Source organism: Ctenocephalides felis, unplaced genomic scaffold, assembly GCF_003426905.1.
Source record: "Ctenocephalides felis isolate EL2017-DRISC unplaced genomic scaffold, ASM342690v1 CF-g0.4_SCAFFOLD_00845, whole genome shotgun sequence".
NCBI classification, from domain to species: Eukaryota; Metazoa; Arthropoda; class Insecta; order Siphonaptera; family Pulicidae; genus Ctenocephalides; species Ctenocephalides felis.
The window spans coordinates 8,193,385-8,220,203 of NW_020536999.1; the positions used below are offsets into that span (position 1 = coordinate 8,193,385).

The 26,819-nt window shown below is 27.8% G+C and overlaps 1 protein-coding gene across 2 annotated transcripts in view; it reads right to left on the bottom strand.

Moving 5' to 3' along the window:
* Nucleotides 1-24,500, bottom strand: part of LOC113363921 (probable Ras GTPase-activating protein) — a 201,414-nt gene extending 176,914 nt beyond the window's left edge. For both annotated transcript variants that reach the window (XM_026606403.1, XM_026606402.1), the window contains exon 1: nt 23,976-24,500. In XM_026606403.1, the coding sequence (XP_026462188.1) occupies nt 23,976-24,240 (265 nt within the window). In that variant the 5' untranslated portion in view covers nt 24,241-24,500. The remainder of the gene's footprint in view (nt 1-23,975) is intronic.
* Between the last annotated feature and the right edge of the window lie 2,319 nt (nt 24,501-26,819).

Consider the following 26,819-nt stretch of genomic DNA (forward strand, 5'->3'; position numbering starts at 1 on the left):
ATTGTTTGTACGCGCTAAAGGGGAATTCACTCAAATCTTTAAGCTAGTGTTCGCAAACTATCGATACTATCGATGGTTTCAGACTTTTTTTCTTTCATAAACTTTTTGTGATATCGACATACTTCGCAAAAATTTAATTTGACAAAAAAATTTAAGTACATAAAATTTCAAATCGTGCTAAATGGAATAAAATCGTGTAAAAAAACTAAAAATATTCAATTTTCAAACCGTGTTATATCAAAACCGTGTACAAAAAGACCGTGTAAAAACAGACTTAGGTGTATATATATATATATATATATATATATATATATATAATATGAACCAAATTCTTTAGCACAAAATGAAATATATAATTATTATTTCCATATGTTTCGACATATGATCTTATTCTAAAAGTTGTCATTTTTTAAATATAATATAGACAAAAAATTAAAAATAGAGTTAGATATATATCTTATATATAAAATTCTTCTGTAACAATGTAAGTTTCATTAATCCTCCTAAACTATAATTCGGATTTTTATGAATCTTCGTGAAGTTTGTTCGGGAAATTTTCTAAAATGTTTTGATTCATAGAAATATAGTTAGATTGTAGAAATAAATGGAAAAAATTACAAAAAACCGCTTATCATTGTTTGACCTTTAAAATATTTAAGGCATGGTTTGACATTAAAAACAAATGACAACTGTCATTTGCCAAACATTTCTATTCACTTATAGGCTAAGGCAATATTAAAATATAATAAATTCACGATTAAAAATAAAGAAAATGTAATGTCTACCTTATTATTGCCAAAAAGAAGCTGAGATGTGCCAAAAATTAAATTAATATAAGATGCAAATAATATAACATGCGTTGACAGTCTGCGCATGCGACCGACGCGCACGGCGAATCGTGTTCTCAACGTGCGCGTGGTTTGCTTTTGCTTGCAATAATTTTGTTTGCGCACTTTGCGAACTGATTTGCCGTACGAATTCGTCAATGGGGGCGAGCCATAAGTGATTGCGCTCAAAAATATTCAATTTGCAGTCGTTTTGCCTCACTATACTAAGTCACAATACAAAAAAAATACTTATTCAAAAAATTATTTAGAAGTTACATTGTGTCAAAAATTCATATGGTTGGCATTTTGAACGGAATATTTACTCAATGAGCGCTTTGGGTCTGAACTTTTTTTTACTGTTTTCCAATTCGTTTGGAATTTTGGAATTAGGCTCATCTTACTCTCAAGTTCAATAGTGAAAACAATTTAGACTCCTTTGCACTACCCGGGGGGATGCCCTTTCTTTTCAGTGGTGTAATAACGTTTGGTGTGGATAAAAGAACTAATTATAAGACAAAAATGTTTAATAATGTTTTTCAAAGAAGCACATACTTTTCAAGTTGGCTACTGAAAATTTGTTTCTTTTTTGCGTTTTTTATCAATAAAAATAAAATTATATCAATAAAAATCCTAATAATCGCTATCGTACAGTGTTCAGGAACAATATTAAGTTAATATGAAAATGGGTTTTATAGTTCTCCAAATAAGCTTTAAAAGAAAGTACTTCCTTGCGTGTAAAATGAGTGAGCTATCATGCAATTAAAAGATAAAGATAAAATCAAATAGTTTATGAGTGCCATTTCCACCAAAATTAAAAATAATCGTTTTCCATCTAGAATTAACTTGGTTTGAGAGATCTTGATGGATTCTAGAAAATACCATAACATTAGTACAAACGATTTTCAAAAAACTCATGATTTCATAAAAAAATCCATTAAAAAAAAACAATTTCTCACTATAATATCTCTGAAAGAATACGTAAAAAGTATATATATGAAAATTCAAGGTATTTTTCAGACTAATTATTGCTTTTATTATTTTTTGTTACACAAATATTGATAGAGTTCTAATTGTTTAAAGAGTGCGCGGCTGTCCAACCGGAGTGTCTTTCGAGCCCTTTAACCCTTCGCCGTTTCAAATAAGAGAAGTTACGGTAAAATTTATGATAGAGAAAGTTGTAGCTTATTTAATCAATTTTAAAATAGTATATACAAGTTATGATAAAATCAGAATTAAAAAAATTATAATCCAATTAATGCGGGGGGTGGTGACGAAATGCAAATTGTTTTCACTTCTGAACTTTAGATTAAGATTAGCTGGGCATACGCTTTTTTCCTCTCCATTTACTGCAATAAATTTGTTGATAGTAGGTTGAATAGAGCACATGTGAACAAAATTTGACAAATTAATTCACTTCAAATATGAACTCAAGTAATAATGTATATTAAATATTAGTGTGAAAAATGCAATTTAGATCTTAAAATACTAAAAGCCAGTTAAAATATGGTACGAAATTATAAAAATTGTAGGCAACATTATTGAAGCAATTATTTTGGGTAAAAAAATCCAAGGTGATATTGTACCTTGACCGCGTGCTATATATTAATTTTTTCTGAATTTGTTATACTTTTTAAAAGATTTCAATTTTCAACACGTGTATCTATGCTATGACAATAAATACATGGTGCTAAATTTAGAAAGTCAATGTTTTAGCCGTGAATAAACAAAAAATCATTCATTTAAACATCCACATCTACAGGCATGTCTAAAAATATTGTATAACCTTTAAATTCAATAAAATAAATTGAGCTATTGGAAATAAATTTGTTCTATAAATCGCAGTGTATAATTTTTAATATATAATTTTATTGAACATATTTTAATATTTGTTAAAGGGATAATTAAAGTGTTAACTGTGGGAATTGAGAATAATCATTTATTAGAAACAGTACTACATTTAACATCACTCATATATTGGTGTAAATAGTAACTCGAAAAACAATAATGATTATTTTTAACTGAACGGTATAAATATTAGTATAGGATATTAAAAAAACGTAGAGGTGGGTACAGGACAACGTCTGTCGGGTCATCTAGTATATATATATATATATATATATATATATATATATATATATGTCGCCATATGTTGCGCCATTGTAAGACGTATTCCGTGCACATGTGTAAAATCTCACAAGGCAAAAGAATTCGAGAAATTTATAAATATTTGAAAATCAAACAAAACCAATTATTATTCATTTGCAAACAAACCGAATGGATATTTTCATAATGCACACAGAACTGTATATATACAACAGACAATCATACATATACATTAGGGTGGTCCTTAATATGGACATTTACGAATTTCTTTGCTCCCAAAGGCTCAAATGCTTCCAAATTGATAAAAAATAATTCTCTGAAAGTTTTAGATCTTAATATTAACGTTTAGATAGAGCGCAATTCAATCGAACTTCGTATGGAAGTAGCATGAAAACATTTTTGAAAATTTAAAAAAAAAATATGTTTAACTTGGCGACAAATGAATTAAAAGTGACAATTTGTGTCATTTTTTATTAAAAATTCGACGCTCTGCAAAACAGGTTTTTTAGAGTTTAGAGGATTGAATTTTAAATAAAACTCATTCATTTGCTTGCTAAGTTATATTTAAAACACATTTTTAAAATGTTTGATTATTTTTCCATGCTCTTTCCATACAAAACTTTGATTGAATTGCGCTCTAGCAAAAAGACAATATTAAGAGCTAAAACTTTCAGAGAATTGTTTTTATCAATTTGGAACCATTTGAGCCCTTGGGAGCAAGGAAATTCGAAAATGTCCATATTAAGGACCACCCTAATATATATATATATATATATATATATATATATATATATGATTAAGCTAACGAACTCGTGTGGAAAATAAGAAATTTTTCACACTTTTCTTCCCTGAATCGAGATGGAATTAATCTAGTCCCCTAACCTACCCTAAGATTATAATAAAAATATATATATACATATATATATATATATATATATATATATATATAAAGTGAGGGTCAAGATGTTTGTCCGAAAATAATAGGTTGTCAAATATCTCCCTTCCGCCTTTTTGTATATAACCAAGAGCAAAAAAGCGGAAGGGAGATATTTGACAACCTAATAACTCCTAAACTACTGAACCGATTTTAAATTTCATTGTCTCCTCATATACATTTATATCTAACTTAGGTTATAGACTACAATACAAATCTCCGTTCATATTAGAAACATTAAAATTTTAGAAAATTCATTTAAATTTGAAAGTAAGAAAACAACACTGAAATGCTTTGTTGAAATGAATGGAATTCTTTTTTACAGTTCAAAAAATCTAATCAAAAAATGTTCAAGTTATTTAAATAAGTATAAAAAAATGTCCTGGATTTGCCAATAGATAAATAGTGTATTTACGAGTTGTTAACAAGCTTGTTTAAAATTTTAGTATTAAAGTATATATAGAAGTTTTTACTAAATTTTAGTAAATTTTATCTAGTTTCTGCTAAACTAATAAATTAAGAGTGTGCAGATCTAAATTTTTAAGTTATGTAAAAAAATGTAGAAAAATATCCCGAAACACTGTATGGCTAAAGGCTGAGCGTTGCAACTAGTTTTACTCAAAATTTTAGTATTAAAGTATATGAAATAATTTATATGATATTTTTGTAAATTTTAGTTTAGTTTAGTTTCGGATAAACTAATAAAATTAGAGTGACCAAAATAAAATTTTCAAGTTATATGAATAATTGTAAAAAAATGTTCCCGTCCATATATTCCTTATTAGCAAAATGAAGTCGAGACTGTTTGACATTTTAGTTATATTCAAACTCGTGTTTTAAACTAATTTTATTTAAAGTTTTTAGTATCTAAGTATATATAGTAATTGATATGGAAATTTAGTAAATTTTACCTAGTTTCTGCTAAGCTAATAAAATTAGAGTACTCAGAACAAAATTTTCAAGTTATGTGAAAAAATGTAAAAAAATGTGCCCATCCATGTATTCGGAGTATAGAAGAGCATTAGTCGGCATTGTTTTATATGTTAGTTATAATCAAACTCGTGTTTCAACTAGTTTTATTTAAAGTTTTTAGTATCCAAGTATATATAGTAATTGATATGGAAATTTAGTCAATTTTATCTAGTTTCTGGTAAACTAATAAAATTAGAGCGCCCGGAACAAAATTTTTAAGTTATATTAAAAAATGTAAAAAATGTCTCGAAATCATATATGACCAAAAGACTGAACGTTGCGACTCGTTTTATTCCTAATTTTAGTATTAAAATATATAAAATTATTTATATGGTATTTTACTAAATTTAATGTTGTTTCTGCTAAGCTAATAAAATTAGAGTGCCCAGTTCAAACAATTCAAACCGAAACAAAAATTTATGATTCTAATATATAACGTTAAGTGATAAATGAAAATATAATTTAAAGAAATGGAAATATAAATTATTATATTTGAAAAATTATCAAGTGTGAAATTATTTTGACATTCAGAAATTTGACTAAAAAAATAAAATATTAGGTTGTCAAATATCTCCCTTCCGCCTTTTTGCTCTTGGTTTATAATACAAAAAGGCGGAAAGGAGATATTTGACAACCTTATAAATAATAAAAGTGGAAAAATTACATTAACAATCATTTAAAAAAAATTGAAATATGACAATGATATAAATCAAACGAACAGTTATATATATATATATATATATATACAAATAAATAATTTATATTATTATTATAATTTCTCTGTCCATTATATATTTGTGCAATGCGAAGACTTTGAATTATTTTTAATGTTCCAACTAATATTGTTGAATGTTTAGAAAATAGTTGATCGTCGATTGTTGTAAATGTTTTGTTTACAATTTGTTTATCAGATATACATCTGTGTTTAAATATTTAAATATAAACAATTGCGTAGGAGACGACGAAGGCTAGGTCAATTTCGAATCTATGATTCATCATAGTCATGTGGACTGAGCCAAATATAATATAATATATATATATATATATATATATATATATATATATTAAGATGGTCCTTAATATAGACATTTTCGAATATCTTTGCTCCCAAGAGCTCAAATGCTTCCAAATTAATACAAAAATATTCTCCAAAAGTTTTAGCTCTCAATATTAGCATTTAGATAGTCCGCAATTCAATTAAAAGTTTCGTATATTTATTATTAACAGATGTCATTAAGTAAATTCTTGCGCCATCTGTGATAGCATTTGTGAACTCAAATATTAAGACACTTAAAAATATTTGTAAAACACTTAACCTCTAATTATATCCATGTGGACTGTTTAACGAAATATTTATTCATCGTGGCATCAAAATTAATTTTGCATAAAAATATTTATTTGATTGGTGATTTTGACACTCAAATTATCAGTAATAAATTGCCATCAAAATTACAAGTCTACTGTCACAGATGGCGCCAGAATTTACTTAATAATATATGTTAAAAATATATATATACGAAACTTTTAATTAAATTGCGGACTATCTGAATGTGAGCTAAAACTATTAGAAATATATTTTTCATTAATTTAAAAGCATTTGAGCCTTTGGGGGCAAAGAAATTTAAAAATGTCCTTAATATTAGTATTAATTTATGCCACTACTTCAATATTAATTGTTTCCCCACTCCATAGGGGCGCCACTTACTGTAGCACGTAAATTTACCCCTGGGTTTAATTCTAGATAAGATTCATAAAAAAGAAAAGATAAACCTAATTAATGAGAACAAAATACACGCAAATAAAATTAATTTTCTGCTAAATCACAAATATGTTTTCACAAAAATAATATAATAAAAACAAACTAAACGTGTATTATGGTAAGGAAATCAGTTTTTTCAAATTTGGGCACAGTAGACCCTCTGTTGAGTGCACACTAAAACAGAGTAAAATATATTTATATTATTATTGGTTTCTAAATTTTTTTAATATTAAATTCATCCATCTTTGTTTCTCAATTAATTTAATTGAGCAAGTGCAATAAAGCAATAAAATAAATAAATTAAACAAATTTTATTATAATAATAACATTTGAAAGTGTTCGTTATTATAAGAAAAATCTAAATAGTGAAATCTTGTTAAAAAATTCTCGTTCGAAAGAATTAGGTTAATGTTTCGCTTTGTAAAACTATACAGATTAATTGTTAAATTAATTTTTATTGCCAATTAAAATATTCAGGGCAGTGTACACATACTTGTATATATATATATATATATATATATATATATAATTATAAACGGAGCAACAAGTGAAAAATACATAAATCCCTTTTTACCATACAAATATACCACTAATTTTTTATTTACCACTAAAGCACAAAAACATTCCTCAGGATTTCCAACACTTTTTGAAAAAATATTTCTAACACTTGAAAAATCATCCACTTTGATTTAACACTGAAAATTTTCACATAATTTACACAATTTACAAATGTTAAAAATCAACCTGTAATAATAATTTTAGATATAAAAATAAATTAAAATGTGAAAAAGTTGATATATTAAGTTTAATGCTTAAATTAGCATTATTTAGTAAAATTTTCATTTAAATTGTGTGAAAAAAAAATTACAGTAATTTTTTTAATACTTTTAGTTCGTGTTAGTTAAAAAAATATTGCAAATGAATTTAAAATATTTGTCCTGTTTTTATTACCAATTGTTTCAAAATTTCTGTAAATTTATCATAATTTATTTAAATAAAAACGACATTATAAGTTGAATTTTGTGTACGTGGTTAATTAATTAAATGATGGTTGAAAGCAGAACATTTTAAAATACAAATTTCTGATTAAAATATATTAAAAATATTAATTTGTCAAGTTTTACGTTAATTCTGTAAAACAAATAATGAAAGTTTTGAAATAAATAATGAAAAAAGGTTTTAAGTAGTATTTATTTAAATTTAACACTAAATTTTGATTAAAATTATGCTAAAAATAATTTTCAATAGTTTAATTAAGTTCAATTAAATATTTAATTATTTACACAAAAAAAGACAATTTTGGATATTTCATGACAATTTAAAAGTTAAGTTTTATTACAATTTTATAAAATTTACAAATTTTATGTAATAATAATAAAAGAAGTATAAATACATGGTCTTTAGCTGTTACTTCAATTTTAATTGTTTTCCCACCCCATAGAGGCGCAACTAACTCTAGCACGTAAATTTACCCTTGGGTTTAATTCTAGATAAATATATAATATAGAAAAGATAAATCTGATCAATTTGAATAAACGAAATGAGAACAAAATTTACACGTATAAAATTAAGTATTAGATTTTAAATTATTTAAGTTTTAACAATAAATTCTGATTTTTTTAGTAAAAATTTTAAGACCAAAAATTCCAGTTTCATAACAATTTTAAAAATATCATTCAAAAAAAAAAAATAACAAATTTTGTTGAATATTGAATAAAAGAAGTATTTTCTTTAGCTGTTACTTCAATTTTAATAGTTTTCCCACTCCATAGAGGCGCCACTAGCTGTAGCACGTAAATTCACCCCTCGGTTTAATTCTAGATAAATGAACCTGATTAATTTGATAAATGAAATAGGAACAAAATATAGGCGTATAGAATATAATTTAAACTAAATTACAAATATTTTTTCACAAAAATGATATAAGAAGAAGGTATAAAATTATAAGATACTTTATAACGAGAGATGAATTTAGGCACAGTACACCCTCTGTTGAGTGCGGAAAAAACTAAAATAGAGTAAATAGCATTTGTTTCTGTGTTTACGATCTGATGGTTTTAACCAAAAAACATTTTTACCAAAATTCTAATTAAAAGATTTTTAGGACTTATAACAAATTTATTCAAGTTTTAAATAAATTACTTTGAATAAATTTGAAAATTGAAGATTTTAACTCGAAAAAAACACAAGATTATTTTACGGAATAATTAAATTTTATATATAAATTTTATATATATATATATTACTTAATTGAACAATATGAATATAAATTACTAGAAAAAATAGAGAATGAATTATTTTAAAATTATTTTACACCAAAAAGCTCTTCTTTAACCCTAACGAACCACTATCTAGTTTTATTAAATTAAATTAATTAAAAAACAATTTAAATGTTGAAAATACTTTTCACAACGTACCATTTTTAGTGAATTTTGATTTTAATATTATTAAATAAATTTACCACATAAATCCTAATTTTAGCACTATTCAACACCAAATTCTAACCACAAAACACAACACAGACATTTCAACACCGTAACACTTTGCAACAATTTGTCAGTTATGTCGTCCAATTTGCAACCACAAATATAATATAAATTAATAATTATTTACTTATTACTTAAATGTCTATTATCAACAATTTGAGTAGTGTTTCGTATCTAAATTTCTAAATTTCGTCGAATTTCCTTCGCGATCCGCCTCCGTGAACGGATTCCTCTGACTGAACACGGCAACGGCAACGCCATCATCATAACCGTACCGAACACGCACACACACGCACCCGATACGCACCCGACACGCACGCACACAAGATCATTTCTTGAAATAAACACGCGGCCGCTTTAAAGGTGTGCGAGCGAAGGCAGATAATAGACAGAGAGCTGGCGAGGTGGAAAACAATTGCAAAATTTAATACTTTGTAATAATTGGATTGGACTCGTGTGGCAGAATTTTGTGTAGTGACGAGTATATTTGTTATACGTATGAAACAGTTAGCATAGACTTTTTAAATTAGCAAATAAACTAGTGGTGTATGGCATCCTACTTATTACACTTCTCTTTATAAAAAATAATCCCCAGTACTTTAATTTATCTTCCATGTCTGATTCCCACTATGTCACAAGAAATAGAACTATCAAAGGATCGACTTTTAAGCTCAATACTACTTTTAATTCAATTGATGGTTTTGGTATTAAACTGTTCAATTTATTACCTTTACAAATACGTCAACTAAGCAATCATAAATTCCACACGTTTTGATTAAATTACTAAAAGCCAACAGTTTTTATGACATTTTTGAATATATTAATTTTGACTTCAAAAAATACAGTGATACCATCCCCTTCATATTATAAATATCTATTGTTACTAATTATATGTGATATCTTACAAATACAGAAATTTTTGGCTATAACTAAGTATTACTTAGCTGTAATCTCTGATACTGCTCTTTTTTTTCAGAAAAGCTTCTAAACTTTTTAATAATTTCTGCAAATTAATGGATATATAGGACCTCAACTTTTAAAGATGCTCTAAACGAAGACGCAATATCAAGTTTCATAAAATCAAGACACAAAATTAATTTCATCATTTGTATTTTATATTTGGTTGTTTTGTTATTTAATTGTAAAATTGTGAATTGTATATCTAATACATCTGAATACATTTAAAAACATCTAAATACATCGTGTCTTAAGGCAAATTGCTGGAACTTCCCGTACCGTAATGAAATATTTGAGAAATTTTAAACGTTTTCAAATATATTATTACAAATACTGTAACTTTCATTATTGTTGCTACCTTATTGTTATATCAAAGCAAATCAAATGTAAATTATAAATAAATCAAATTATCTCCAGAACATTGACAATCGTCATTTCATTTCGAATTCAATTTCAATAAAAATAGTTGTCTAATTTACGCAAAATTGAAAAAGTAGCTCCCGTATCGTCACAGTCTAAACGCATTTGCAAATAATTCTGTGCGACATTTTCACTTAACTTTGCTTAATTGTGCTTAACTTGGCGGCATTTTCACATTTTTCAATAGTTTTCACAAAATTGAAAAAGTACTCCAGTACATAAACGGTCTAAACGCACTTAGGTAAACATATGTACCAGAGTGGCGTTTAGACTGTGCTTTGTTTGAGTAATTTTTTGAATTTTTTAATCGAAAATTACAAAAATATTTTATTGAAAATAAAAAAAAAAGTAATAATTTATTATCCTCAAAAGCAATTGTTTTGTCAATAGAAGCAGAAAGTTTTTTAGATCATTCAATTCGATACTCCGTTCTCTCAAAAACTTGATTTGTATTTTCTGCACTCTTTGCTCCGCATCTCCGTAACGACTCGACCTGCCTTTGTCAAAAACTAATCAGCACATCTCCCTATCAATAGGAATCAAGCGTTTTTTAAACCATTCAAATCGGTTGGTCCGTGCGCCCGAAAAAGTGGACAAAAAAATGCGGGCATACAAAACACACACACACATACACACATCCATTTAGTTTCTGAGGTATGCCAGCAAAATGTTCAGAAACTTTCATAACGTCGAGAAATGCAAAAATTTTCATTTTCGATTTTTGGCTGATTACTATAACTACCCTACGGGAAGTTAAAAAGAACTCTATTGACCAGCAAATTACAATAGGAAAAGAGACTTCAACTGAGAAGGTAATGGCATTCAATAAGAAAAAGAAGTCTACTGACAAGAAATTTAAATAAATGAAAGAAAGGAACTCTACTAATGAGCAAACTCTTGTGAAACAACAGAAAATTAAAAAAAAGAGTAAAAATAATGCCAAACAAGCTATAATAATATGGGGGTGCCCATTAATAATATAAGGAGGAAAATATCACGGATATTTTTTTTACCTAGATTAAAAAAAATCATCACTTTTTGAAAAAGATTCAAAAATTTTACGATATTTTCTAATTACTAAAAATACGCTTTTTCTAGTTACTGATCGGATAAGGGGAAAGCGTTAATTTAAATATCGCCAAAAATATCGGAGAAGTTCAAAAATTCGATCACGTGATTCAATAAACGGTCTCTAAAAAAATGAGTCTACTGACAACAGGCGCAAAACCTGTGCCAATTAGTATAGTAAAAGGAACACTACTGACGAGCAAACTAAATCCGATCTTAAAAATTAAAAAAAGGTAATCTACTCACCAGCTCTCCATCTATTCCTATTTAGAAAAGTATGTTTACGTTCAGCCAAACACACAGGTTCGAAAAGGACACCTATACCTATACCTAAACCAATACCTATCCGTACAATAAAACATCTCTTCTTCTAGGTTAGATGATATTACATATACATATACACATGCAGTCACCACACGTCCATGGTGCAAGTGCATTTATATTTATAACACGAAAATAAAATGCGTGAGGGATAGACAAAAAAAAAAATAAAAAACAGAACGAAACGGTAATAAAAACACATTACCTAGAAACCACATACATACTTGTTTTGAAACAGCTGATTGGAATAAATCGAAATAAATCATACATTTATTAACTATTTTATTTACAATTGACAATATATAAATGCATGCTCTATATACTTTTTATAAATAATATTTAATTTTTTCAACATGGCTGTTGAAAATGGCGGTGACAGTTGCAAAACTTTTAACTTCAATTTTTTTATATTTACTTTAGTATCTTAAAATATTTGATAGATTGAAAAAATGTCATATTATACTGCAACTTGCAGAAAATAAGTCGGTAGAAATATTTTTATTAACAATATTTATTTAATTAAATTTGACGTTTCAATTTCAACATGGCTGCTCGGTTGACAGTTGATTATTCAAAATAAATAACTATTTTATTAAAGTAGTTTTTATGCTAAACAAAATGTGACGCTCAAACAAAAATATTGAAATGTATAATTCAATTACATTTTATTTTATTATTAACTACACTTGATAGTATTCAATTTTTTTGGCATTTCACTTTCAACATGGCCGCATAACAGTTGTCAGTTGACAATTGTACAAATTTTTGTTAAACTTGAAATTTCTAAAATTTACTTTAATATCTTAAAATAATTTAGAGATTAAAAATGTCATATTATGCAGCAACTTGTAGAAAATAAGTCGGTAGAAGTATTTTTATTACCAATATTTATTTAAATATACTTGACGTTTCAATTTCAACATGGCTGCCGGTTGACAGTTGATTAAAAAAAAACTGTTTTATTAAAGTAGTTTATAACAAACAAAATGTGACGCTCAAACAAAAATATAGAAATATATCAATTACATTTTATTTTATTATTAACTATATAAAAAAGCCAGTAGAAGTATATTTATTAACAATAATATTTAATTTGATTAACTTGACGTTTCAATTTCAACATGGCTGCTCGGTTGACAGTTGCAATAAAAACTACTAAAAAAAATTACTTAAGACAAGTTTTTATTTTGAAACAGTTGAATTAAATGTATATGGTTTATATAATAATATTACACGAATAAAAATTACAATTTTTTTTATTATCAGAATTATACTTAAAGAGTTCTATAACGCAACCCAGTGGTTTTCTTGTCTCTCTATGATGAGACAAAGGTAAAATTTGTAGAACACTTGTAATAAAAATAGTAACACTCGTTTTTATTATTTTATAAAAATTAGGTAAGACTCTACATTTATTTAGAGGTGACCGGTAGACATTTATATATATATATATATATATATATATATATATATATATATATGCATAAATAAATTGCATGCATGGCTAAATTTAGGCTGCATATATTTCAAGGGTTTGTTCAAGTAAGCATACAATTTATGAATAATTCAAATATACATACATATATACATATATACATACATATATATATATATATATATATATATATATATATATATATATATATTACACACATGTTACCAATAATTACATAATTTTTTAAAAGAATTTATATTCCACGTGTTCACGCTAGTTTTATTTAAAATTTTCATATCTGGGTATATATAAAAGTTTGTATTAGATTTTAGTAAATTTTATTTAGTTTCTACTAAACTAAAAAAAATTAGAGTGTCTAGTATACATTTTTAAAGTTATTTGAATAAGTATAAAAAATGTCCTGGATTCTATATATTGTCCAAGGTAGATAGTGATATTGCGTTTGTCACAAAGTTTATTTGAAATTTTAGTATCAGAGTATATACAGAAATTTATACCAGATTTAAGTAAATTTTATCTAGTTTCTGCTAAGCTAAATAAATAAAAGTGCCCAGAACGAAATTTTCAAAGTATTTGAAAAAGTACTGAAAAACATCCTGGATCCTATATACATATTGCCAATAATACATCGTGTAGTTTATTTCTTTTCGGGTGATAATTTTTTCAAGTGGAAATTATTTTAAATATAACATAATTATCATTTGTTAATTTACTTATGATTTATTTATTATTATTGTTCTCTGCGAATTCGTGTTTCGAGAAATCACAATTCAATTACATGGTTTCACTATTAGAGTAGTTTCACTCACAGTTATAATTTATTCCTAGATTCATTTTTATAACGTTTCTTCAGATGCAATTCTAGATAGATATATACATTTATAAATTTCATTATATATATATATATATATATATATATATATAAACTATTTCACGATTAAGTTGTGAAGTAAAATCAGCCCATACAGAACTTATACTCGAGCCAATGCATTTTGTATTATACTGTATTATATATATATATATATATATATATATATATATATAATATAATAATAATAAATATAATACAGTTAAGTCCAATCGAGCATATCATTTGCTTTTATTGTACAGTTATGAACAAGAACACTTAACTATGCATTTCACGTAGACGTACTGCAAATTCCCTCCTCTCTTTACAAGAAAAAATGAACTAGTGGTGTATGGCATCGTGCCTTAAGGCAAATTGCTGGAACTTCCCGTACCGTAATGAAATATTCGAGAAATTTTAATCGTTTTCAAATATATTATTACAAATACTCGGTAACTTTCCTTATTTTTGCATTATCTTGTTATATCTGAGCAAATCAAATGTAAATCATAAATCAATCAATTTATCTCCGGAACATTAACAATCGTCATTTCATTTCGAATTCAATTTCAAAAAAAAAATAGTTGCCTAATTTACACTAAATCGAAAAAGTTCTTCCGTATAGTCACAGTCTGAACGCATTTGCGGATAGTTCTGTGCGACATTTTCACTTATACTGTGCTTAGCTTCGCGGCATTTTCACATTTTTCAATAGTTTTCACAAAATTGGAAAAGTGCTCCAAAACCAAACAGTCCTAACGCACTTGGGTAAACATTTGTACCAGAGTGGCGCTTAGACTGTGCTTAGCCTGGGTGATTTTTTAAATTTTTAATCCAAAATTACAAAAATATTTTATGGAAAATAAAAAAAGATGTAATAATTTTTTATCCTCAAAAACAATTATTTTGTCAATACGAGCAGAAAGTTATTTTGATCATTCAAACCGGACGCTTAGTTCTCTCAAAACTGCCATTTTTTGTATATTTATCTCTGTATCTTCTAAATGACTGGGCCTGCCTTTGCCAAAAACTAACAAACACTTCTCCCAATCATTACTAATTGAATGTTTTTTAGTTCATTCAAATCGGAGGCTCCGTTCTCTCAAAAACTCTATTTCCATTTTCTGCACTCTGCTCCGTATCTCCGAAACGGCTGGGCCTGCCTTTGCCAAAAACTAATCAGCACATCTCACTGTCAATAGGAATCGAATGTTTTTTAAACCATTCAAATCGGTTGATCCGTGCGCCCGAAAACGTGGATGACAAAATGCGGACATACAAAACACACACACATCCATTAGTTTTCTGAGGTATGCCAGTAAAATGTTCAGAAACCTTCAAAACGTCGAAAAATTACTATACTATAACTACCCTATGGGAAGTTAAAAAATGTGTATCTGTACATTTTACAAAATTTTCAATAAAAGACAATATTCAATATTAATTAGAACAAAAATACTTTTCAAACAAAGTGTTATATTCCAGGTACATTGTGTGCCATCAGGCAACCCTAAGGATTTCAATTATGCACCATCAGGCAACACCCGAATAATTTCAGACAGTGACTATATTCGCACTCGTATGTTATGAAGCTGAGTCAGAAAGACCCTGTTATCAAACATCGTTTTTTGACATTGTTGCGGTTTCTAGGTTAGGTTTTGTTTCTGACGACCTGAGAAACACGCCTGATTGCACACCAACCGCATGGCTTTTGTCAATATTCAGTATGGAAAGTTCTTCATAACATAGCCTTGCCATAACATTTGTCTCTTATGCGGCAGAATCGGTCCATCAGTCAAACGATTTTTTAAGAGCAATATTTTTTTAACAGTCGCTTATAAATAAATGGACAATTTGTCTTTCGATCGTTAATTGAGCAGTATAAAAATAAATGACGGCATCTTGCTGAGATGTGTTCGAGTTCGAGTGACTTCACTTTACCATTGGTATATTAATTAAGGTCGAGTCGTAGACGAATATCATTCCATTAAATAGAGTCTCTGTCGTTTGTCTTACTTTATGAATTCCTTACATTGCACTACTGTACAATGGGTAAACAAAAAAACATATCAATTAAAAGAAAATCCTTCAGTCGTAACAGTCTTTAAATTATTTAAACAATAATCTTTAAATAACAACTGGTTTAAATTTTTCTGATCGGAACAAGTTTGTAATTATCCTGGCGACAGTGTTGCCCGATTGTGCGAAAAATGATGCAAAGTTATTAGGGTTGCCTGATAGCACACATTGTACTTGGAATTCTAAACTCTCTCTTTGTATCTTTTTACCTGTCAACCCGTTTACTACTTTATTATATTAGTGTTGCCTATAAAAATAATTTCGATTCTAAGATAGAAACTTTAGTTTCTTAAATGCCACTACATTTTTATATGTTTGATTTATGTTTTGAATATAATTAATTCCACATGACGATTTATAATTTTTTTAAGATAATTCGTGCCTTAAGGCATTTTGCGGAAACTTCTCGCAATGAAAATTAAAAAATTTGCGAAAAATTTCAAAACTTTGAAAAAAATTTTAAAGATTTTTGAGAAGTTATAAAAAATACATATTTAAGTTTTTGTAATTTAGAATTTGAAATAAATTAAATTTCTTGAAAAAATTGAATATTTTAATATTTTGGAAATTTTGACTCGCACTGCGTTAGCTGCCAGAAGACGAAATATCGAAGCGCGTAAGCGCCGCGTCGCAGTCTAACGGATAAACATTAGTACGGAACTCATAAAAATATAAACAAAATTTATACTTACTATTAAAATCTCTATAAAATATCTGATAATTTGATGTGCAATATTTTTTTTTACTAGATCTCCGAAACCGCTAGACCTGCCTTCCCAAAAATTTAAACAGTTCTCCATCTTGTCAATACAAAAAAAATGTTTTTTTAAATCATTCAAATCGGACACTCTGTTTTCTTAAAATCTGAATTACCATTTTTGGCTCTTTTTGCCCCGTATCTTCAAAACGGCTGGACCTGCCTTTGCCAAAAAACTAATCAACACATTTCCCCATCAATAGCAATCGAATGTTTTTCGAATTATACAAATCAGTTGATCTGTGCTCTCAAAATCCTCGATGAAAATTTGTATCACACACATCCAATTTTTCTAAGGTATGCCAAAATGTTCAGAAATCTCTGAAACGTAAAGATATGCAAAAATTTTCATTTTCGATTTTTTACGATTACTATAACTTACTCTACGGGAAGTTAATAACAAATTTTCTCGTTTTGAAACAAAAAACGACCAAAAGCGTCAACACTAACCAAGTGACGTCATCGTTCAATGACGAATCTTAATTAACCAAAGTCTAAAAAAGTTCTACTTTAATAATATCATTATTTTTATGTATAAGGCTAAAAAAGTTCTACTTTAATAATATCATTATTTTTATATGAGATCATATTTTTAAACAGTTACCTACATTTATATTTTGTGATGTTATTACTGTCCGATATCAAGCTGTCCGAGTAAATAAAAAGGAATAAAAAAGATCGGTTCATAGATTGTAAAATTATGGAGTCCCACAGTCAACTATAATTTCTGTATTTTTTCTATATTAATTCTATTCTATGATTTAATATTTTTTACCGAGTCCATTAATATTACTTTTGCCTCAAGACATTATTTCTTTTAATCACAAAAACCGTACTCTGACATGAAATCTACCGTTCATCGTGAACATATTGAATAAATTGTAAAAAAAGCGAAAAAACTGGTAATATTTGCAAAAAACATAAATGATAAACTAGAAACCGTTTAAATTCTATATATACATATATATGTAAATAATAATTTGAAATTAATTATCGGTAAGGTTCATCGCCTTTTAAAAAAACGTTAGAGTTCGGTCAATTTTTGGACGGTCACAAACATTATTAGTAATGGAATGAATTTATAATATATAAAATTTTGTAAAAAATTGATTTCTTTGACAAATCGACTTTTTTATACAAAACACTTATCTATCCAATAAATAAATAAATGTAGATTAATAATTTCGCAGAAGAGAACTGAATCATAATTGGAGCGTGGCGGCATTTCATTCAATTTGTTTATAACAATATAAATAATAATAATAAACAGATACATAAATACATAAATATATACATACATACATACACACATATGGAATGTAGTAGTCATTACGTCGAAATTAAATACAATCAATAACGATAAATATATCAGGTTGTCAAATATCTCCCTTCCGCTTTTTTGCTCTTGGTTTAATACAAAAAGGCGGAAGGGAGATATTTGACAACCTAATATATAGTAAAATTTTTTTGGCATCATTTTCAAATGTAAAAGAACCAAAAAAAATGAATAGTATTATTTAAATTAATTTAAAATATTTGTTAGTCAGTAGAGTTCCTTTTTCTCTTATTCAGTGTGTTTGTTAGCATAGTGGGTGAACTTGGAAATTTTGTTCTGGGTACTCTTACTTATTTAGTTTAGTAGAAACTAGACAAAACTTACTAAAATTTTACATAAATCTAATTCAAACGCACTTTTATTTCTGCCATTTAGCGATATATGGATGCGGGACCTTCTTTCACATTTTTTCAGATAACTTGAAAATTTCATTTTGGGCATTTTGATTTTTTTATCTTAAGAGAAACTAGATAAAATTTACCAAAAAATAGTGCAAATTTCTTTATATACTCTGGTACTAGAATTTTGAATAAACTTTATGACAACACCACTTACACTATCTGCCCATAAACAATATTTGCATATGAATGAAGTCCTGGACATTTTTTACACTTATTCAAATAACTTGTAAATTTTGTTTTGGCCATATAGATTTTCTTCGATTTTTATAAACTAGATAAAATTTACTTAAATCTGATATAAATTTCTATATATACTCTAGTACTAAAATTTTAAATAAACTTGGTGAAAACGCGCACTTAACTATACTATCAGCCAATTGATAATAAATGGAATCCAGGACATTTTTCAAACTAAGGCAAATATCTTGGAAATTTCGTTCTGGGCACTCTAAATTTATTTAGCTTAGGAGAAACTAGATAAAATTTACTAAAATCTAGTACAAACTTTTGTATATACTCTGATACTAAAATTTTATATGAACTTGGTGAAAACGCGCACTATACTATCAGCCCACATTTTTCGAACTTAGACAAATATCTTGGAAATTTTGTTCTGGGCACTCTAAATTTTTCAGTTTAGCAGAAACTAAATAAAATTTACAAAAATCTAGTAAAAACGGCTATATATATTCTAATACTAAAATTTTAAACAAACTTTTATAACAACGAGCACTTACACTACCAATTGTCAAAATATAGAATCCAGGACATTATTTATTCGGGGCACTCTAATTTATTTAGCTTAGCATATGGCAGTATGTTTTTAATAGCTCTTTTCATACTTATATAAGTTAATTGAAACAAATATATATATGCAAACAATATTATATTATGATAGTGTAATGATATTCCCAGAATAGGTGTATACAATTTGTATCTTTATGTAAAAATCAATATATATATATTTAAGTCAAATAAAGCAAATTTTCAAATTAAGAGTTAAAATTTAGCTTAGCAGACTAGATAACATTTACTAAAATCTGATATAAATTTCTATATATATCTTGATACTAAAATTTTAAATAAACTTGGTGACAACATGCAATTACACCACAACTGAACAATATATGGAATCCAGGACATTTTTTGGTACCTTTTCAAATAACTTAAAAATTTTGTACCGGGCCCTTATTTTTATTTAGCTTAGCAGAAACTACATAAAATTTACTTAAATCTGGTACAAACATCTATTTACACTCTCATACAAATTTTTTAAATAAAACCAACTGCACGTATACTATTTGCCACAATCAGGTAATTTTTGAACTCAATCTAACTCCTGACTCTATGAATTCCATAGACATCTATTTTTTCAACAAAAAAAAAAATTGCACACGGAAGATTTGTGCGTGCATTTGCACTAATATTAATATCTAGTTTATTCAATATAACTGGTTTTTAAGTAGTCCATAATTTTTGCACTCTACTACACTCCATTAACAAGAACTTAATAAACATTTCTGATATGGTCAGTAGATTCACGCACCTTACATATATCAATACAACAAAAAAAAGAGAAAAATGGACTCTACTGACGAACAACTTAAAGTAGATGACAATTTATATATAGCTAAATTACCACGATATTTGTACATAATTAGTATAAATAATGCAATTTATATTACATTTCTGTTCAGCTTCTTTGTGGGGATGATGACACGTATGCAGTGTCGAAACGTATGAACTAAATATTTGTCATTATGATGTTTTATGTTCGACTTAATCTTATCGTAACAAAATCTTCAGTACTGAATTCTATATATTTGAAAACTGTGTAATTGTGTTTTGCCACCAAGTTTATTTAAAATTTTAATATTAGAGTATATATAGAAATTTATACTGAAATTAAGCAAATTTTATCTAGTTTCTGCTACGTTAAAAATATTAGAGTGCTCAGAATGAAATTTTCAAGTTATTTAATAAGTATAATATATTGTGTAATTGCTTGTTGTTACAAAGTCTATTCTAAATTTTAGTATAAAAATATATATAAAAATTTGCACTGGATTTAAGTAAATTTTATCTAGTTTCAGCTAAGCTAAAAAAATCAGAGTGTCCAGAATGAAATTTTCAAGTTATTTGAATAAGTGTAAAAAATGTCCTCGATTTCATATACTGTCAATTGTTAGATAGTGTAATGGCGCTTTGCCACCAAATTTATTTAAAATTTTAGTTTAAGGGTATATATATAGAAGTTTGTACTAGATTTAGGTAAATTTTATCTAGTTTCTGCTAAGCTAAAAAAATTAGAGGCCCTTAAACAAAATTTTCAAGTTATTTGAATAAGTACAAAAAATGTCCTGAATTCCATATATTGTCAATAGGTCGAGAGTAATTGCACGTTGCCACTATGTTTAATCAAAATTTTAGTATCAGAGTATATAAAGAAATTTGTACTAGACATAAGAAATATTTATCTAGTTTCTGCTAAGCTAAAAAAATCAGAGTGCCCTGAATAAAGTTCTCAAGTTATTTAAATAAGTTAAATGTCACGAATCCTGGACAGTTTGCAAAAAGTGTATGAGTGCCTTGCAACTAAATTAATTAATTTAAAATAATATATAATTATTATATTGTCATAAATAAATAAATATTTTTTACTTACAATCAGAATCATCACAAAATCTGTAAAACTCGATGGCTTTTTTGTACGAATCTCGTCTTAAGAAAACCACATTGAGGTCTAAAATACTCAAATTGTCCTCGGAGAAAAACATTGTCACAATAATTACACAAAAACTACTATTTTAAAAAGTCATTTTCTACATAGCAATATTTATAAAACTCTATTGATATAAATATAAAAATTGTATGTACTCTAAAAATAATTCCACTCAATTTTCATTCAACTAAATTATCTTTATCAAAACAAAAACTTTCTGTTTTCCACAAACAACTAAAATATCTTTTAAAACAATTATTAAAACAAAAACTTTCTGTTAAAACGAAATCGAAACAGCTGCGTTTTGAAAACAATTATTAATTATTATTAATAAATAAAAGTCTCGGATAAGATATTTTCATATAAATATAGATTGGAAAATATTTTTGATAGTAATGAAATGTTTTGTAAACTGTTTTATGTGAAATAATGAAACGATACCTTTCTTGTTGAACATGCGCACTTGAGGTTTAGATAAAAAGTGTTATTTACTAGATAAGAATATATATATTATATATATATATATATATATATATATATATATAACATATCGATAAAATACTCAATTTGTTTAGATATGATAACACGAATATTTAGTTCACGATACGAGATTTAATCAGCGTTTTTTTTTTAAAATTTAGCAAAGATCCAAACCAATATTACTTCCCAAAGACTAAAACGATTTCCTAGTCTAACCCTATTAAAATTAATTTCATTATAAAAATTAATTAGAGTCGTAAAGTTTAGCATAAGCTCAACGTATGGGACAATTTTTGAAATTTAACTAATACCCAAACCAGGTTCTTAGTTTTATTTAATTTTTATATGCCCTTAAAAAGTATAAAAATAATTTTAAAGTTTTTTAAAAATTGATTCTATTTTTTTCGTTTAATGTGTATATAGTAGTACAAACGATGAAATTTCACCAACACTTTCTAAAGTTTAGCAAAGACCCGAACCAGGTTCAGAATTTTGCTAAAACTGTTACCCATAATTTTGATAATCTTTCAATGAACTGAAACAATTGTATAAATTTTCAATAATAAGTAGTTTAATTATAAAAATTAATTACAGTCGCAAAGTTTAGTACAAGCACTTGACATATGACAAAATTTCAAAATTTAGCTAAGAACCGAACCAAGTTTTTAATTTTCTTAATTCTTTACATGCCCATGAAAACTCGTTTAATTATAAAAATTGTGTTTAAATCATTCAAATCAGTTGAACCTTATTAACTTCCCGTAGGGCAAGTTATAGTAATTGCAAAAAAATCGAAAATGAAAATGTTTATATAACTTCACGTTTCAAAAGCTTCTGAACATTTTGGCATACCTTAAAAAAAATGGATGTGTGTGCGTGTATGTATGTAAGTTCGGATACAAATTTTCGTCGACGATTTCGGGAACACGTATTAAGCGATTTGAATAATTCAAAAAAACATTCGATTTGTATTGATAAGGAGACGTGCAGATTATTTTTTGGCGAAGGCAGATCTAGCCGTTCCGAAGATACTGGGCAAAAAGTTCCGAAAACGGTAACTCAGTTTTTAAGAGAACGGAGCGTCCGATTTGAATAATTCGGACCGATTTGAATAATGTATTGACTAAATGAAGAACTGTTCAAATTTTTGAACAGGCAGGTCCAACGACTTTGGAGATATGGAGGAAAAAGTAAAAAAAATGAGCCATTTGGCGGTCAAAAATGAACATTAGACATATGCACATCGTATTATCAGATATTTTATAGATATTTTTACAATAAGTATAAATTTTGTTTACATTTCTATGGGTTCCGTACCAATGTTTACGCGTTAGACGGCGACGCGGCGCTTACGCGCTTCGTTATTTTGTCTTTATGCCGTTAAAGCAGTACGATTGCTTTGAAAAAAGTTCAGAATTTCCAAAATATTTCAAAATAAATTTTTCTTCAAAAAGTCTTTTTTTTTTAAGAAAAAAAGTAAATTGTTAAAAATTTAGTTTCTCAAAAATATAATGTTTTCAGAGTAATTTTTTTTTCAAAAATGTTAATCGTTTTTAAAAAAATAATAATTTTTGGTACGGAAAGTTCCTGCAATTTGCCGTAAGGCACGATGCCATGCGCCCCACTAGTTGCACTTTTTGCTCCAAAGTACCTCTATAACCATTGATCCTGTCTTTGCCAAAAACGAATCATCTCGTCTCTCCATCAATAGGAATCGAATGTTTTTTAAACCACTCAAATCGGTTGATCCGTGCGCCCTAAAACGTGACTGGAAATTTGTATCCACACATACATACACACACACACACACAAACATCCATTTAGTTTCTGAGGTATGCCAAAATGTTCAGAAACCTTCAAAACGTCGAGAAATGTAAAAATTTTCAATTCCGATATTCGGCCCGTTATCCTACGGGAAGTTAAAATCAAGAATATATATTTAGAATGAGCTATATTTTTTCTAAGGTATGCCAGAATGTTCAGAAACCTTTGAAACGATTTTTGGTCAATTACTATAACTTACTAATTACAAAATAAATATTCCTCTGACCTTTATTATAATCCGATGAAGCTCCCATGCTGACGCACTCCGACACGCACCTATCTCCTGGCGCCATCTCTGCGTCACCGACCTGCTGCTGCTGTCTGATTTTCATCATCATCGCATTTGCATCATCGAAACCATCTTCATTTCTCATCACCGACCTATCACTTTTCAAAGTAGAACTATCATCAGAAAAATCACTATTCTTTATCATCTTATTATGACGCCTATAATCATCACCACACTGCTTATCATCATCAATAATCGCCATTAAAGTGAAATCATCGTTATCATCATTTTCTTCGTCCTCTTCGCGAACTGTGGCTTGTTTTGTTCTAAGACAAAATCGGTCTTGCTGATGATCGGATGATGATGATGATGATGATTTGTTATTGCCGATGATGAAACGGTGACAGTTGAGAATCGATGCTGAACCGTTGGAGGACGATGATGATGATGATACGTCATCGTTGATGAATGGTTGGTGGTTGCAGGGCGAGCGGCTGTCGAGGCGGACGCGGGGGAGCTCGGAGCCGAAGAATAAAGCACCCAACTGGAAAAAGATAATTAATAGTAATAAGATTGAAGTAAAACTTGATTGCTACTGTACAAGATGGCATTTAAGTAAGTAAGCACAATTTTGAATAATGTTTATTAGTAATTACCATATTACTAATACTCGTGATCACATTTATTAGTATCGACAATTATACACATTTATATATTAACTAACAAACCCAACGAACTCCGTTTCGCCACCAGATGGTTTCGTGAGAAAGATGAAGAAATTTTTTGTTTGTTTTATATTTGAAAAGGAAAAATTTGATTTTATTGCACAGCAGTAATGAATTTATTTCGATTACAAAAATGAAGTGTATTTTAGTTGAACTTCTCTTAGTAAATGAAAGTAAATCCACAAATTATCCATTTCATTGAAGTGCTCTTTGATAAACCACATTTTTTGTTTTTTGGTCTGACGTTAACACAAACAAAGCGGATGGTTTTCCAACTCGGAACAGGCAACGTATAACTGCCCATATGAAAAACAATGATTTTCTAAATAATCTACTTGAAATTTATCCCGCAAACACTAAGCAATGGCCTTGCGACTTGTTATTGCGAACACAAGGCGAACTGGAAATTGCAATCGTTTGAAGTCAAACGGAAGACCAGTCGGAATCAATGGTATGTCACCAAATCGCCAGCAATTTTTGATTGAATGGTGAAATTCAGTGCGTGTACATCATTATTCTTTGCGGCAAGAATTGCTCGTTGACTTAACCAAGCATAATTCTGATAATTCTCACTAATGTCATTACTCGAATTTTTAATTATGGTGCGTGAAGTTCCAGCAGCTTGCATTAAGGTACGATGCCATGCACAACTAATTTTCTTAGCTATAAACCTTGCGGAACCCGAGACCTTTCCAACGAATGCAAAATTGTCGAAATCGGTTCGTGCGTTCTGGAGGAAAACCCGACTTATTTTTATATATATAGAAGATTATTTCCTCATTGCATATTATTTTTGTAATTGAAAGACGTTTCACATCATTGTATGGAAAACGATAATGGCATCACGTTTTAAATTGCATTTCATATGATATTGAGTCATTTATAATGCATATATATTATATATATATATATATATATATATATATATATATTTATTACGATGCATATATAACATATATATATGTTATTTATGCATCGTACTTATGAAACCAAATAGTATTGCCATCTACCGCGCGTATAAATCTCAAGAGCAGATATTTAAACCTCGAGACTCTACATATTACATGAGCTCACTCACAAGCAATAAGTAAAGTTCTATTAATTCAGTAGTTGAATATGAAGAAATGGCTTGGCCGATCTTTACCAAAAACTAATCAGCACAACCTCTAACCGATATTTCTCGAACAATTTTAGAATTTTCAAAATCGGTTCAAAATTTTTGGCTAAATCGAGATTGAAATATTGTGCACTAGTCGATTTAAACGATTTATGTTGACTTTTTGAATGATAGTAATAAACAAGTAAACTTAGAACGAATCCACTTCACTCTGTATGAGTGTTTTCAGGATATCATAGATGGTGCTAGTGTGCTTCGGGATTTATTTTAAAACACATTTTGTCTAGATACATCATACGTACTTTCAACGTTGAAGTACCAATTTTGTATATAGAAATATATCTTTTTCGAATGAAAAAATGTTAAATTTTTTCTCATTTTACAACATATTAGTGATTTTGTTAAAATATATTTTAATGGCGTATATTTTGTTTTCATTTAACTCGGTCAAATAAATCAGGTTTATTTTTTCTATATTATATATTTATCTATATAAATTTTATCCTAGATTTAAACCTTAGGGTAAATTTACGTGCTACGGTCGGTGGCGACATCTATGATATGCTGAAAGAACTAAAAACTATGTAATTTCAAAGTTGCCGTGTTGGCAATCTATTTACACTTGTTTATATATGATAATAAAAAACAATTTATATTTCTAACACAACAAACAACACAACATCGAAGTTTTACCTTGATGTCTCTATTAGGCGTTACTGGAAAAATCTTCACAGAGCAGCACAATAAAAAAATATTATTGAATTAATATTCAATAAACTTAAATAATTAAGTATATATATATATATATATATATATATATATATTTAAAGGAATGAGTAACATGTATAAATAATTAGTAATATATATAAAGTTTATTACAAAATGGTTCAAGTTCATGCTAAAACAAACGGCGTATAAACGTGCTGCTATCTCGAAATACTACAGCACACTACGCAACGGTTTTAAAATTTAAAAACAATTAAATTAAGTTTCTCTTTC